A 16,962-nucleotide genomic window follows, 5' to 3' on the forward strand; every position below is an offset into this window, starting at 1 on the left:
GGCCTCATGCCCTGTGGTGAACCTGAGAGCTGGAAAGCTCCTGGCTCACATACAAAGAAGTGAAAGTGCCTTGGAAAAATATTTCAGAAAGTGGTTTCAAAGCCCAAAATAAAGAACAAGAAACCAGAGCTGAAATAAAGACATGTCTATACTATATCTTGTCTATACTACTGACCAGCAGCCAACTACTTAACTTCATAAATATTGCCACTAGGATGTACCCAATTTGAGCTCTCCCTAAATTGCACAGCTGGACTGCACAGCAGGTGACTCTCTGCTTGAGCAGGCACACTCCTCAAGGCTTGAGATCCCTTACCTGAGACTAAGAGATGGTCCCTTGCCCAAGGTAGAGAGATCCCTTACTCATAACAGACCCTCGCTAAGTGACTGGTAGCATGCTGAATTAATACTAAGGAGACATTACTAACCCATGTACCTATTTGATATTAATTTTTATAAAGTTAATATAAATAATTCCATTAGACACAAATTTGTCCAAGTCTGACACTAAGACTGGACCCGGCTGCACCTAAGTGCCATCAGTTTACAAAGCAAGGGGATCCACTCTGAACATTGTGACTCAATGGCAGTGTCTTCATTACCCTCTGCATCTCCAGCCTGTGCATGAAATATCCTAATTTGATTCTAACTCAATTTTCCTTTGTATGCTGAACTCCATTGAACTTACTGAACACTGACAGATCATCTACCTCAATAAAACTTATTGCTGCTTCTCTCTTTTGAGGTAGACTCCACTCACCCATGACAAGATGTGCCTGCTTACAGGTGTAAGTGTGTACCTACAAAAATGGTACAACACTCCTAGTTTATATCACAGAATGTAAACTTCATAAGCAACACACAGTACAGGTTCATGGATGCTTTTAAGAACCTAATACTGTCCTTACACTCAAAAAAACCCCAAAAAAAACAGAGGGGGGGTTTTAAATTTTTTAAATTTACAGCCTTCGCCTGACAATAAGTGTCCTAATATACTTTGCTTTTTAAAAGCAGTGAATGCTCAGACTTCAGTAAAAAAAATTTATTTTCAATATAAAAGTGCCAAAATATCCACCAACATTGTCATCTATTCAACAACCAGCTTACTCTAGTAATCAAAATTGCAAGCATCTTTATTCACATTTTTAAATCAAATTCCTTTCACACATTTCCACAGTAACCCGAGTCCCTCGAAAGTGGGAAATTTGCATTTCGATTGGCTGCTGTAGTCCATATGTCCAAGTTCATGTAGGCACGGAAGGGGTTAAACCTCGGATAGTATTCCTGCTTACACATAACTGCCTGGTTCTCCACATGAGTCGAGTGTTGTGTTGTGGCACTGATGGGACAGCAGCTTTCATAAACATCACTCTGAGGTGCCCAGATGGAACCAAAAAGTCCAGACATTGGAGACAAGCTTCGGGTGCTTGAGAGGTAGGGCTGCAGGGCAAGACAAAATCAGCATGAGAAACTGCAAAACGGACCATTTGCCACAGAAAACGTGGAGATATAATACTAAACAGCAGTTATGCAGAGGACAAACACATCAGTAGAAAACTACACACAAGCTAACAAAGGAATATGGTGGCTGAAAATATAACAGCAACCTTAAGAGTCTATGTGCAAAGGCACTTCGATAAATGAAGCCATACAAGCTCCTTCCTGCATGGCATCGATGTTACTGTGGCAGGAACACAATATCCAGATCTAATCAGGCTCTTGAGGTGGAAATGGAAGACACATGCACCAGAGAGAAAATTAAAACAGAAGGACACCTAAGAAATTACAAAAAAGTCACTTTTTTTCACTACTTTCAGTACATGTCAGTACTGAAATTGGGAGCTAGGGAATTTAGTTAGAAAGCTTCGAAAGCTTATAAAGAACCTCCTGGAGGGCAAGATGTGTTAGTCTGTGAGCAAGTCTCTTGGAGAAGGTCATGGAAGTCTTGAGACTTTTAAAAAGTGAATAAAACACTGACATGTGTTGTGGGGTAAAGCTCGCCAGGGAAATTAACTGAATTATCTAATGTAGTTTGCAATCTCTGCCTTCTGTGTTTCCTGGCATTCCTGAATAAAATGTGAAATAAAGCCACACTTATTTTAGCAAACAGTCTTCTACCAGTTTTGCTAATTTTTAACACAGCAGAATTTTCACTTTTGTACTTGGAAATATTTCTTGCTTTATTTGGTTAGGTTTTTTCTAAATAAACCTACTGTCAATAAAGAAAAAGATAAATTCTAAAGTAAAAGATTTTGAACTATGAACAGAAGAGATAGTGGTTACAATTAAAAAGCACCCTGAACTGAAGTCACTACACTGCACTATGGGGAGACATAAACACAGCTAGTCTGGAGTGTAGCAGGTCAAGTTGGCACTGAGAAATCTGCACAAATCCAGCTTAACTCACTTGGATTTCCTAGGAAAAAAGGCCAGTCCAAGACACTGAGAGCAGCTGTCCATTAAGAGCTACAATTTCTCAATCTTTTGGGGTTTTGCTATTAGCACTTTTTGTGTTTCACCCTCATCTGAAAAGGTTGATTTTGATAAGAAAGTCTCAGTAGACTATGTAACTCCAAAATGGTTTTCCATATGTGAGATTATTTTCGTCAATTTTCAGGCAAAAGGATCTGTTTTAAAATTTCCCAGACAAGGTCCAGTAACAACCTTGATCAGCAGCTGGGAAAAAGCCAGGCCACCAATGTCAGCATCAAACATGTACATCAGGTTACTTAAAGGATTTGTGAAGAACTAATCCAGAGCAACAGGTAGGGGAAAGACAGGGATGCACTGGGAAGGCTTTGAAGAGGCACACAAAGGCAGTGGCCCCCAGTGACAATACTCACAGTGGAGTTGACATAACTGGCAGGCTCCCAGGTAGGTGGCATGTTGGGAGGTGCATTCCAGGTGGAGGGACAGTTCTGGTCAATGAAGGCTGTATTCTGTACTGCTGCAGTACCTGGGAAACCACTGGGGTAGTTCATGTTTTCTGCAGTTGATAAAACCAGGAAGACAAAATAAGGCTTTTGCAACATAAACACTACTAACATGAGCATTGAATCTTCTCAGGGTGAGCCAGGCTGGACCTAAGCCTTCAGTGACTTCAGGCAGCAAAGCATAAAAACTTCTGTTCACAAGACTCCCAGTATGTACCAGGGACTCACTAACAAATAGCTATCAGGAGGACAGCATAAAGAGCTGGCAATCTCTCTACTGGAAACCAGTCTTTATTAGCCACAGAACGTGCATGGCAGAGCCTGCCCAGGCTTCACTGCCAACATACCTCAGCTCTAAGCACCCGAGGGATCACTGTGCTGCCTGTGATACTGTAGCCTGACCTTTAATTATTGCTTAGGTAATGCTAAAGAATTCTAGGTTGCTGCCAATGTGCTTTCTGAGCCAAGAAACTCTAGCCTGGAAAGGTAATTGGTCACAAGAGGCATTCTGTTTCACACACTGGAAGGCAGAAGTCTGCCAGAAGGGAAACAAAGAAAATTGTGCAAAAAGATTTGTGTAATACTGCGGTCACGAGCATTTCTACTCCCTCTCAGAGTCCTGTGTACTGGCATTTCAAGTTTAATAACTCCATATGAAGATTAGTCTTCGCATCCACCACATGCAGACATTGTTTATTACTACAGAGTACCCAGTCAGCTGGAAACTGTAAAGTCCACTTAAGCAATGAATGTCCAGATGTTTACAGACAAGCTCAGCCTTTTGTTCTACAAAAGGTAAGAGAAAAAAACATGCTCAGTGAGAATTCATAAATTTTATTTCGTCCTACCTTCTGAGAAAGCACCATATTCATTCATCTCTACTGGACAATACATGTTGGAAAACTGGCTGTCACAAGCTGCATTCCAGTCAATGAAGCTGTCCCATGAAAAAGAAAAGGCTGCTGTCAGAAATAACTCACAGAACTTCTGAAAATAATTGTAAAAAAATATTTCATGTAAAGCTGTTGAATGAAAAAATGTAGCTGATGATGAGGCTTTTCACATTCTGCTTGCCAGTTCTGCCAGTATCTACTCTGTGCCACTACATAATCACACCTACAACTTCACTGAGATTTTTTTGTTCTCCTTTGGCAGGATGAACAACTTGTAACGACAGCTACCAGAGTCCTGAAACACATAACTGGGTAGTGTGTGATTTGAAATAGAAGGATAAATGATGGCAGTGCAGTGGATGTGGTTTATCTTGATCTCAGGAAAGCATCTGACACCATCTCACGCAGCATCCTGGCAGCTAAACCGAGGAAGTGTGGTGTGGATGATCGGGTAGTGAGGTGGATTGTGAACTGGTTGAAGGAAAGAAGTCAGAGTTGTGGTTAATGGGACAGAGTCTAGTTGGAGGCCTGTATCTAATAGGGTCCCCTTCATGGATCAGTACTGGGACTAGTACTATTCAATATATTCATCAACAACCTGGATGAGGGCACAGAACGCACTGTCAGCAAGTTTGCTGATGACAAAAAACTGGGTGAGTGGCTGACACATCTGAAGGCTGTGCTGCTGTTCAGCAGCACCTAGACAGGCTGGAGAGTTGGGTAGGGAGAAATTTGATGAAATACAAAAATGACAAGTGTAGAGTCTTGCACCTGGGAAAGAACAACCCCATGTATCAGTATAGACTGGGGGCTGATCTATTGGAGAGCAGCTCTGGGGAAAGGGACCTGGGAGTCCTGGTGGACAGAAAGATGCCCACGAGCCATCAATATGCCCTTGTGGCCAAGAAGGCCAATGACATCCTGGGATGTACTAGAAAGGGTATGGTTAGTCGGTTGAGAGAGGTTTCTCCACCTGCTCTACTCTGCCCTGGTGAAGTTACATCTCAAATATTGTGTCCAGTTCTGGGCCCCAGAGTTCAAGAAGGACCCCAGGGAACTGCTTCAAAGAGTCCAACAGAAAGCCACAAAAATGATGAAGGGAGTGGAACATCTTCCTTATGACGAAAGGCTGATGGAGCTGGGGCTCTTTAGCTTGGAGGAGACTGAGAGATGACCTCATGCATGTTTACAAATATATGAAGGGTGATTCCTGGGAGGACAGAGCTCTTCTCAGTGATGTACAAGGACAGGACAAGGGGTGCAAGCCGGAGCTCAGGCGGTTCCACTGAAACATCAGGAAAAACTTCTTCTACTGTCAGCATGACAGAGCACTGGAACAGACTGCCCAGAGAGGTTGTGAAGTCTCCCCTCTGGAGACTTTCAAAATCCATCTAGACACATTCCAGTGTGACCTGCTCTAGGTTATCCTGCTCTGGCTGGGGTGGGTGGACTGGATAATCTTTTAAGGTCCCTTCCAACCCTTAACATTCTGTGGTTCTGCATTCCTCAAGCATTTGAATGCTTAAGAACAGCAATTAAAATGTGGTTTGCTACTTTTCAACCGTATGTGTTGAAGTCTTGTTAAACCATTATGTTTGTTAAACTACACATTAATTTGTAGGGATTATACGTGTTTTGATTAAAATTATTTCAGAATTTCAAGAAGACTACTGAAAAGTAATTCTTAAGAGATATGTCCGAAGTCAAACGAGTCCTGCTATGCAGTGAGCCTGAAGAAGTACAAGTAATCTGGGCAAGGTAGGCATATAAGAGGATTTCATGTTGTGCTAGTTCAGTTTTACTATTCAGGCAAGAAGTTATGTAATCACTACCATATCTGAATAAATAATTAAACATAATTTTGCATATAAAGTCCCCATTGAGATAGCTGTATGAAAGCAAAGTAGCATAACACACTCTGCCACAAATCACCATGACAGACACCTTGAGAGTCTGACTGACCATTGGTCATTGCTGCCAATCATTAGGACTGCAGTCTGTTGACAACAGTTAGAACTGAGTTTAGCAGACTGGTTTGGGTCACAAGACCATCACTTGAGGGTTTCTGTGTTACCACTCATTTCAGATGACAGCATATGACCTGAAGAACTGGTGGTATTTCATTGCCATGTGATGGCAGAGTATTTCTTCTCACTAGTTTGTAGTCTGTCTTTTATTAGTAAAATTTGCATTGTGGAGAATCTGAAGAATAAGAATTACTCAAGTTCACACTACAGCAAGATCAACCCAAATCTACACAGAGTTTGAAAAAGTGAAATCCATTTGTACTTTTACACCACCTTCAAACTGGACTACTTGCCTTTATTAAACAATGTCTGTTTATGCCATTGAACATGAGCACACACTGTGTAGCACACCCCAGGATACACAGAACCTAAATATTTATCAAGAGAACAATAAACCTTAGAGTCAGGTGCTCCGCCTGGCCATGCAAAAGGGGAAGAAAACAAGAGCTTTCCCAAAGCACTTAATGAAATTTGAAAGGCACTCTGGAATATATAGATATGATCAGGAACACTAGTGATTTTGTCATAGCAAACTTAATCTTGATGTACTAATGAAAGAGGATAAACAACTACAACTAAGATTCAAGTGACAGTAATAATGTTTAAGTATCGCCTGCCTTACAAGTATTATAAAACGAGCTCAAGTACAGTTCTCTGCACCACAAAAACTTTAAAAAAGTGTTACCCATACTGTTTACATAAAACATAACTTGCCTGTTGTGGACAGAGGGGGTTTCTTGGATCATGCACGGTATATTATTCTCAACATTGTAGTTTAAACTGTTTGTCAGGCAAACTGGCTGGGCAGGCCACAAGTCTCCTGTTGGGTAAAGACCTAAAAAGGGAAAAGGAAATGAAATACAGAACAACAGGGGGAAGACTCCACAAACTCTGAATATCACAGTGACACTTTATTCTCATATCTACAAGACAGACTGCATGATAGACAGAAAAATCCAGAATTACTAACCAATCTATTTTATTGTGATGAATGTCAATCTTTAAACAAACCTCAAAATCTCTACTGGTAAAAAAAAAATATATATATAAGAAGTCTTCACCAAGAATCTGAAATCCAACAAAACAGGGCAAGGAATCCTTACAAAGAATCTTCAAGTCATCAGCCACCAGCATCAAGGCTGCACTGTTCCTCACAGCAAGACAGACAGCAGGAAGGTGGATTCCCACTAGCCTCCAGCTCACCCCCACCCCATCAGTCAGAAACCATTTCTGAAGGTCAAATGCAAAAATGCAGCAGGAACTGGACTGTGGTTTTAACAGACAAGAGCCTCTCATGACCAAGCAATAGATCAACTTGTTAGGGCTGTATTTAGCCCATAGGGCATATATTCATTGTGCTGCTATCTATGGACTGAGTGCCCTGGACTGCCTACAGACACTTGGGTTCCTATTAACTGTGAGAACAGGCAGCTGGAAAATTCCAAATTAGCAGAGACAATGGTTGCAAAGTTAGCTCTATTCCATTATTTTACACGAGAGACATTATGAATATTGCTACCACGGAAGACGTTTAATCAGCGTTTGGCTCCTACCAGACACAGGTTAAGCCTGGAGCAGAAGGGAGAGCCATGGCGGGGGGGCAGCTCAGCCATGGGTCCTAACCAGCTTTCAAACTACACCTCACTATGTAGCCTGTTCCTTTTATGAATCCCACTCAACAAATTAGTGTTACTTCCCTTTGAGATGTAAACAATGAAAATTGAGGATTTTTAATAGTCCAACACAACCTCATTCAGTATTGCTTTCAAAGAGAGAAAGTCCTGACTGGAAATTTAGAAAGAAAAATGGTCATAGCTGATTTGATGCCAAGCTTCATTTTAACACAACAACCTGTGCTCTTGATCTCCCAACCACATTACTTTTGGACATAAATCTGAGCAAAGTAAGAGGAGGAAAAAACAAAGGGTATCTAAAATGTGAGTTAAAAGTTAGATGCTGTCTTCACACAGAAGGTGGTAAGTTTTCATTTTGTTAACTTTAGAAGTGAATCAAGTTCTAGTAACACCGTGCCTATAAATCTGGTGTATAAAAGCATTATTAACCACATTATTGAAACTGCCTGATACAGTCTGTAAAAAAAGATTCAGCTATTAATAATGCAACTGACCTTTACTTTTGTCAGGATCTGCGGCTATGTCAGTGAAATTGGGACATAACGTTTCAGGATATTGGGGGACACTGTTCATGTCTCTGCTGAATGAAAAGAAAATTTCATTTCTTAAGTTTAGACACTTCTATGTTTCATAATCAAAAGTATGCAAAGGACACATACAGAGATGTAAAAACATTCTAGTGAATACCACAATTGCTACTCCTTTCCCACTCTTTTCTTGAATTTTTTTATTTTGAATTAACCACTTCAATTTCTTAAAGTTTTTCTTTTCCAATTAAAAGCCAACTACATGCAAAATTATTCAAATTAATACATCTTTAACTGCCCCATTTCTATTATTAAAGTATCAACCCATTGCAGATTCATTCAACAGCTCTTCTCTAAAACTGGAAAAGAAGCAACGGTCCATGAAGATGAGCAGGGTTTCTTATAATGTTTCAATGTTCCCAACAACTTTCAGGCAGGTTTGCTTTTTATGTGCATAAAGACACATAGGCACACATGAACATTTCATACTCATTGAATTCCATCAAATAAAATAGTCAAAATGAATGTAAAGGGAACATTTTCAAGCACCAGAATCCCACAGGAAAAGGATTAAATTACTTCTGCTAGTGAAAACAGAAAGTCAAGAATGAGAAGTGAAATGAGGACTGGTAGCAATAGAATTTCGAGATACTATCTCTACTATAGTAAAGAGGTAGAAAAGAAATGTGGGGAAGGGGGAATCAATTTTTAGTGCTGTATATACTAGGAGATTAAAAGAACAACATCAACTTGCAAGTCTCACTTCCACACTTTTTTTAAACCATTATTACTTTATTATAACTAGGTCATAATGGAAATGTAAGTTACCACACTGTAACAGATCTGTAAAAAACGAGAAGGGAACAACAATTTCTTTTTTTCTTCCAATTTTATCTTAAATTTGGAATTGTTTGTCGTATTTCCCCAGTACAATCCATTTTGCATATATCTTTTCTTGTACTGAAAAAGAGTCTTCTTCCAATGAGTAAGTACAATTAGATGAGCATAAACAAGACAACGGATAGGCATAATGTATCAAACTGAGGTTGGTGTTGTTCCTTTAATGCCTTACAGGCGTAGATTCAAAAAGTTTACCTGGTATTGCAGATGTTATGAGACAGATTTAAAGTGATAGGAGTTTCAGATGGAAAATCATTTTGTGAAATATTCTCTCCTAAAGAAAAGAATGACTGTGAAAATCAAAAGATCCTAAAAAAAAGTTTGCACAGAATATGCATACACACAAATAGATTCATCAGTGGTGTTTTTTCTCAGACTGGAATATCACTTCAAAGGGTGCCATCTAAGTCTACATGGTCTTAAATGTATTTTATGACTTAAAAGTGCTTACTACACTCTTCATGGAGAGGCTCCTCACTACTTTCAAATTAATTCTGAATTTGAAATGACTTTTTTTGTTAAGAGGTATTACAATTTGAACAAACAGAAAAGTCATGTACATGCAATTCATTATCTATTAGATTGAAGGTTCAGATACATCACACACTAGCTATCCCAAGTCCAGTATCCTCAGATCTGAGCTGCTCTCACACATTCCTCATTTGTGGATTTATTAAATAGCTATTACATTTTAATGAGAATAATGTGATGTTACATAAATTCAAAAGCAGAAATTGCTTTCACTAGTGACTTTCCATTCTTTCATCTTTCCATGAAAACTAATTGTGCAGCTTCCTCAGTGAGGAGCCTGACACTTTCTCTGTAGCCTGACAGCTCATCTCCATTCAAAAAAAACCTGTGAGTTGGTGGTTGTTGTTTTACCCAAGTACCAAGTCATTTAAATATGTCCTTGTGTTTCTGAGAGGTGCCCTACAGCAGCCAAGTTATGTGCCCCATGCCATGGTAGCCCTTTCTATTCAGAAAAAGGCTGAAACTCTGCCCACTACGGTGCAGAGGTGATAGTTGCAGAACTTACTGGATGGAAGAAAATGCCTGGCAGTAATCATGGGCTTTTTATCTCCATCTGAACTGCTGGTACTGCTCCAGCTTCCCCAGCTCCCACGACTGGCACGAACACTTCCTGATGAACTTCCACAATCTGAGCTTGAATCAGAACAAAACTTCTCCAAACACTTCTTTTTGGACCGCTGATAAAAGCTTTCTAATGATGTTGAAAAAACAGTAATAAAGAACAACAAAACACCCAACACAAAACATCTAAGTAAGTTTTTCAGCTGAAGATTCAGTGAAAAGTCAACTGAAACATGAATGTACATGGATTCTCTGAATCTACTGATGACTGGTCAGAAAATAGTATTTACTGATAGCCTCAAGAACACACCAGCCCCCACTATGAGGAGCTTATGACCTACATGATATCCCCAGTACAATGAATGCAAGTGAGTACAATGAATACAGTGCAGTCTGAGGCAGTAGTCTGAAATAGGAAGCCCATTCTGTTCTTCAAAATACACAGTCAATACTTCAAACAGGAAACATATCCTGGCTGTAGGAACAGGCATATTAAAATCAAGTTACAAATGGTGCAAGTAATGAACTGCCAAGTGCTACATTCTCCATTCTTACTATCTTGTCAGAAGGCAAAGGAAAATAAACACTAATACCTTCTTCAACCCTTCTCTTCCCAAAAGCCAGGGAAAGGGAGCTGATTAAAAACCTGATGAAAAAGCAAGAAGCAGGAACCCAAGCTAGTGGTGTTTCTAAAAAAATGACCTGTCTATTCTAATGGAGGCCTTTGCAGTACTCTGCTTCAGCTAGTAGCAGCTTTAGTTGGAACCTACAAGCAAACTGCCAGTCCTTCACTCAGGACTGATGTGTTATGGCCTCAGACTGATTTCATCTGCTGATTTGTATCACCAACCAACCCCATAGAGAAAGCACACAGAAATCCTCAGAAGTGAGCAGGTATTATTTCAGGCACTGCATCATGCCAGTCCTGTCATGGTTTGAGAGGGAGAGAAGCACAAGTCTCTCAAGGAAGGAATACAGTTCTGCTGTCACAAAAGGCAGGTTACACTTCTTCCCCCAATTAAAATAATGAAGATTGCATACCTGTTTCTCCCTGTATGGACAAGCTCCCAGCTTTTTGGTCTGCTTTACAGTTTTCCCCATTAACCTGAGGACACCAGGCTCTTATTCCAATATTCACTCTTAGATCCGGCCTTTCAAATTCACTGCACATATGCTTCAGCTCACTCTGCTCAGGGACCCTAGTACAACCATACCCAGAGAAACAAGTTTGCAGTTTACATTTCAGCTGCCTTTTCCCTTTTCAGGCACTGAACGCTTGAACTCACACAACTATTGAGGCAAGATGCAGGGTCAGAGAATATGTTTAGGGGTCTCATTCCCTAAACAGAAAACTGAAAAACCTGTCCCAAAATGCACCATCCCACCACAGAGCCTACTGCTGCTCAGGTGGAGAAGCAAAACAAAGTGTGTATGTTCAACTCCATTCTCTAACACACTTGCAGAAGGAAATCATATATTACAGTGATAAGCACAGTTTAGCACTGTATGAAGATGTACATACATAGAAAAATGTGCCTTATGTCTATTTCACTGGCATCATTATAAATAGAATGAAACCATCATCTGAAGTGACCTTAGGTTTTTGCTACTAAAACTGAACTATCTGGATCCAATATTTTAGTCACAGAGTATTAACAGGAAATTAACAAAATCCAGGTGTCAAGTTTCTATAGGAAGGAAATGGTTACATCTCAAGTCATAAAGTAGCAATGGCTGAAGCAGTTCAAGAAAGAGACACCAAAATTCAGTACTTTGCTTCCATTTCTCGCTACCTACAAAGATGTGCATACAAAGATTTGCGCACATGCCGACTTCCCACATAACAAAGTTGTAACAGCCCTTTCAGATTTACAATCTCCTTGTTTAAGTCCACTGACCTCAAGAGGACTACTCACAATAAAAATTTAGTCTGAGAAGGCTTTGTAGGATCATGACCTTAAGTCCAAGGGCTAAGGGGAGGGGAAGGAGGAGGATTTTCTCTTCACAAGCCTTTCTAACTGGTATTTTTAAATAACCGTCCAAACAATCTACATTTAAAATACATAAGTAGTTCACAGCTGACTTCAGAACTGCATTTAAGCCAGCCTCAGGGTGGGAAGCCCAAAAAAAAAAAAAAAAAAAAGGGTGTTTCAAGGTGTTTTCAATATTCTTTTGAGCCTAGTGATGCTATCAGCTTTTTAATCATTATAGAAAAAATGCAAACTACTGCCTACATATTTCTTTTTCTCTTCCAAAACTACTACAAGACAACATTCCCTCCGTTACTCAATGTAGTAGATGATTCTCCTGAAGAAGGAACCACTTCAACAATGTTGTTTTCCTTTTTCCATTGAAGAGGATACACCATGGATTTTATCCATAGAATGGAAAGGAAGCTCAATATCCGAACTTCAGAGATGGCAAATTTCAGACTACAACTGAGAGCAACCACTTCAGTGCGGAATGGGATGAGTCTGCGTACATGCAGATTTACAAATGGAAAATTTTACTTTTTTTTTGGTAATGGTGATACTTGGTACTGCATATTCTTAAAAATAAAGGTTCGGGCCAGGATTAAAGTGTTTTAGATAAAGCAATCCTGCCTTACGTACATCCAAAACCTGCAGAAACATTACAACACCTCTGGATTTCTTCACAATTTGGTGAGACAATACCTACCTTGTAGATATATTAACATTCTTCTTCTTGTTTTTTCTAGATGTTCTATTTCTATTCCAATTCATATTTGGTAAATTTCCTTCCTTCTTCTCCTGAGGCCTCTTCTTCCTATATGCATCTTCTTGCTAAAGATAAAAACACAAGTTGAGACAATACATACATTATAAAATTAAGTAAATGAACTCCACTGGATTCTTCTAGCTACATTTCTCTGGACAAAAAAAACCTGACCCAAATGCATAGTTACTAAATTATTTAGTGCTTTTCTACAGCACACCCTCTTTCCAACACCATCAATTTGACCAGGTTTCCAAGCCTCTGTCCTTCAAGACATCAACTGCTGATGAGAAAGCAATTTTTGAATTCCCAGTGTTAGCATTTTCCCCCTCACAGCATCTAACTCTGACTTCGAGGGAAATTAAAAAAATAGGGGGAGAAAAATGAAAGCAGTCATTAAAATTCCCAATGTGCTAAACCCAAAAAAAACATCTGCCAGATTTATGATCAGTTTGTGTGCAAGTTCAGCAACCATAAATCCTCCTTTTCCTCAGCAGCTGGAGGGAGGCATTCATTTGAATTACAACTGAGGAAATGATGGGGTAAGCTAACCAACAAATATTAGCAAACTGAGCACCATCAGCCACACATGAAAAGAAGTTTGTAACAACACTTCCTAAAAAAGACTGGCTGCCTTTTCTGATACATATTCCTCAAGCATGGTAAGCAATTCCTTCTTACACCTTTTTGCCATGGGATTCCCCCATCAGATACACAGGAAACAAACCTAATTCAAATTCTTGGTCTTACTAATGACCAGATGAAGTTCTTCAAGTGTTTTATGCTGTCTGCAACAAAGGTACAGCTCTGTGTTTACTGTGTTCAGAAACCAGGAATGAAGAATAATCCTTCTCAGCAGCTTCCAAACTGTTCTGCCCACTGTACTATCAAATGCAAATTTATGATGCAAAGCCCTCTATTTGGAGGTCAGGTCTGCAAATGAAAACTGATATGGCTCATCTAGGACACCCCCTCCCCATCCCCAAAGTATGTTCTCACATCATTACTGTGGCTGACAGCTGGCATTAGATTCCAGTATGCTTGTGCCAGCTGACAAATAATGAAGAGTATCTCTGATTGTGATACAGCCAATATCACAATACAAGGGCTGTTTTAATTTTTACCCAAACTGTCCAACATTCTATAAAGCAGCAATAATATGCAGTGGATGTGGGACTGCACAAGTGCACACTTCCTCATTTAGCAGATTTACACTGATCGTATCTATGGCTATACATAATAGCCTCTACGAAGATGTACGTATCTATATGCGTACAAACAACAAAAACATAACTTTAGATTTGAAAAGCAGAGAGATTACAATACAAACCTCAGAAGTAGTAATCTCCTCCTTTGTACAGCATGGAGTCTCTTCCTTGGGTCCCTTACTGATTTTTTTCTCTGTGGAAGGCTTGAGGTTGATCTGCTTTTTTAGAGACTCACAGTTTTCCGTTTCATTCCTGAGAGGCACTTGCTGGCTATTCCCTACAATTAAAAGGCAACATCAGTTTGCTTGGGAAGAGAATCAATTCCCAATATTAACCATATTAGTTTCTACCTTTCTTCAATAACAGACTTGTAGTGCTTTACTAAACACAGGGAGACTAATCTCTAGGCCATTAATGCTGAAAATACCAAAACCAAAAGCTAATGCTGTATACAAATTCTCACAGCAGCTGCAAAAAGTAGTTCTTCATTGACTCATGCTTGCAGGCACACCACTCCTAGCTCTGTTGCACTCTGGCATACAAACATGTGAATATCTCAGATCCTGAAGGTATTGCATGCATAAAAATGATTTCCACAGCCTGTACTCAGTTACTTTCCTGTGCCCCATAGACAGAGTTCAGATGTAATTACTGATCCTACCCCCCTGCCCTCCAATTTAATTTCCTAATTCAAAACAAAGAACAACCAACAATGCAGTTTAGGAGCACATGAATAACGTCCAAGTACTCTGTAAGTATGAGTGAAATTATCCTGCTTCCACATCAGACAGCTCACTGATCTCACAGATAACACTACAGGAAGCAACGGGCCCAGGGTAACAACTACACATACCAGTACAGTCTGAAGTCCCTCTGTGATGGTTCACTCAATAGAACTCTGACATAACTACGGGAAAAACAAAGTACTCAGCGTACAACTACTTTGCCAAGTACCTAAGTAGAGCCAACTCTCCAGAGCATATGCCCTCCAGCTATTCTTAAGATTTTGAGTTGTGAAGACAAGAGGCAAGATTTTCCAGAGAGGTTCCACAAACCCAAACAAAACCCATAAAACCCCACACAACAAGAACAACAACAACAAAAACCCGCCACCAAAAACCCCACAAAAACAAAGTAAAAAATAGATCTATACAGTTAAGAGAAATCTTGATCTGCTGATTCCTACAAAATATAGTTTCACAACACTCCTATGCCAGCTTCTGTTATTTTAAGTGGTTTTATCAAAGGAGTTCTGAATACCCAGTACTAAAAACTTTTGTTTGGTGATGAAAAATCAGGCACCAGATACTCACTGTGCTTGAAAAAATTCTAACTGGGATATTTCTAAATATTTGCCAGCAATAATTTGTTTCTTACAAGCAGATCTGTGGCATCAATTATTTCAACCATGAAAATACTACAGCACAAGCTTTAGCTCTGTAAACAAAAGCAAATTTATGATTTATGAAACAACTTTTAATGCAAGCTGTTTCCTTAGCAGTGTGAACAGATAAATAACAGTGAATGCACAAGAAATACCACACCTCCTTGTCTCACACAAAAACCAAAATCCTGATCACACTGAACTGAGCAGAAGATTTCACCCAGTCATTTCAGCTGACAGAAACTAGAGGAAACAAAATAATTAAAGAAAAAAATTACCACTAGGTTTTCTAGAAATTTCTTGCAGTTCCGGCTGTTGCTGAGGTGAATTTCTGGACAAGTGACTTTCGGGTAGCTTCTTGGATATCTTCACAGGACAGAACTCCTGTTCTTTGAGCTCAACTAGATTTTCTGAACTTTTAAGATTAGTTTCCTTAGGAAACATACATGTTTGAAGATCTTCCTTCAGACCACATTCTGAAGAAGTATTTTTAATGAGAACTGTATTTTTCAGTGCACTTTCATCTTTACCCAGAAAGTCTTCTGGAAGAGTTAAATTCTTGTTAACATTTATGCCATTTGCATATTTTAGAGTTACCCAGTTCTCACTGACAACATCAGTGCAAATGTCCTCTTTTGGTGCTGAGATTTGGTTCTCTGCAATTTGATTTTGTTTCTCATCAGTAGCTGCAATGGCACTGCTAGCTGCTGTGTTTGGTTTCTGCTTACTGTAGTAAACTGAACATTTGTGTTTCTTCTGAGAGTGGCTGTAGGTCGCAGGACTTCTCTTAGCTGCATTCTGACTTCGGCTAGAAGTGGTGCCTACAGACAGGAAGCCCTTCCCTTTACCTTTGTCTGAGGAACTGTATGAATCCATAAATGTCTTGCAACTTCCCCTGGAAAGAAAAATAAATTGAGATTTATCTATGAAGCTATCATGCACTGTTTTATGAGATATTTTGTAAGAAAAGAAAGGGAGGCATATTCACAAGCCATGAAACTGCATGATAGCAGCCAAGAATATTCTGATTCTAGTGGGAATTAAGCAAAATTCTTAAGTATGTGCTTCAAACGCACTTATATGCATCAGTGATTAAGAACCTAACCGACAACCTAGAAGGGTCAGATACGAGGACATTCATGTATTTTACCATCCTGTCCATGGTTGCTGCTCATGGTGTTTCCTTTACTTCCATGACAATTTTTACCTTACATACTGCTGACAACACACATGATTAGTAAACCCTCAAGTTTTTCCCTTTCACTTTTGTGGAGATGAATATACACCACAACACGGAAAGCTCTCTGAAAGAGGTTGCTTGGAATGCTCTCATCTCTAAAACAGCCCACAGTAAAATTGAAAAACAAATAGATAGAAATGCAAAGTAGAAAGCATCACTCCACAATAAACAGGGTAAAATAAAAGGCAATTTTTAAGAAAGAAAGAAAGAAATATTTTTACTTGTATGAATCAGAGCTGATTACATCAACGGAGTTGCTGTTCTGCTGCGGTGAAGAACTAGGATTTGACCTCTGTCTTGATTTCACAAACTCTGCTAGAATATACTGGGCTTGCTGGAAGGCTATCAGAATCACTCCAAGCAGGGACAAACTGCCAAAGAAACAGAT

The 16,962-nt window shown here is 39.5% G+C and overlaps 1 protein-coding gene across 1 annotated transcript in view; it reads right to left on the bottom strand.

Annotated features, from left to right (window-relative positions):
* Positions 1-1,068: 1,068 nt before the first annotated feature.
* Positions 1,069-16,962, bottom strand: part of TMEM131L (transmembrane 131 like) — an 80,440-nt gene continuing 64,546 nt past the window's right edge. The window contains exons 25-36 of the mRNA XM_054383309.1: positions 16,796-16,945; positions 15,613-16,229; positions 14,073-14,227; positions 12,686-12,810; positions 11,048-11,205; positions 9,951-10,136; positions 9,110-9,188; positions 7,982-8,067; positions 6,568-6,688; positions 3,782-3,870; positions 2,844-2,986; positions 1,069-1,440 (exon numbers count right to left, since the gene is read on the bottom strand). Of these exons, the coding sequence (XP_054239284.1) occupies positions 1,162-1,440; positions 2,844-2,986; positions 3,782-3,870; positions 6,568-6,688; positions 7,982-8,067; positions 9,110-9,188; positions 9,951-10,136; positions 11,048-11,205; positions 12,686-12,810; positions 14,073-14,227; positions 15,613-16,229; positions 16,796-16,945 (2,188 nt within the window). The 3' untranslated portion in view covers positions 1,069-1,161. The remainder of the gene's footprint in view (positions 1,441-2,843; positions 2,987-3,781; positions 3,871-6,567; positions 6,689-7,981; positions 8,068-9,109; positions 9,189-9,950; positions 10,137-11,047; positions 11,206-12,685; positions 12,811-14,072; positions 14,228-15,612; positions 16,230-16,795; positions 16,946-16,962) is intronic.

The sequence above is a fragment of the Indicator indicator genome, chromosome 8 (genome assembly GCF_027791375.1).
Source record: "Indicator indicator isolate 239-I01 chromosome 8, UM_Iind_1.1, whole genome shotgun sequence".
In the NCBI taxonomy this organism is placed as follows: domain Eukaryota; kingdom Metazoa; phylum Chordata; class Aves; order Piciformes; family Indicatoridae; genus Indicator; species Indicator indicator.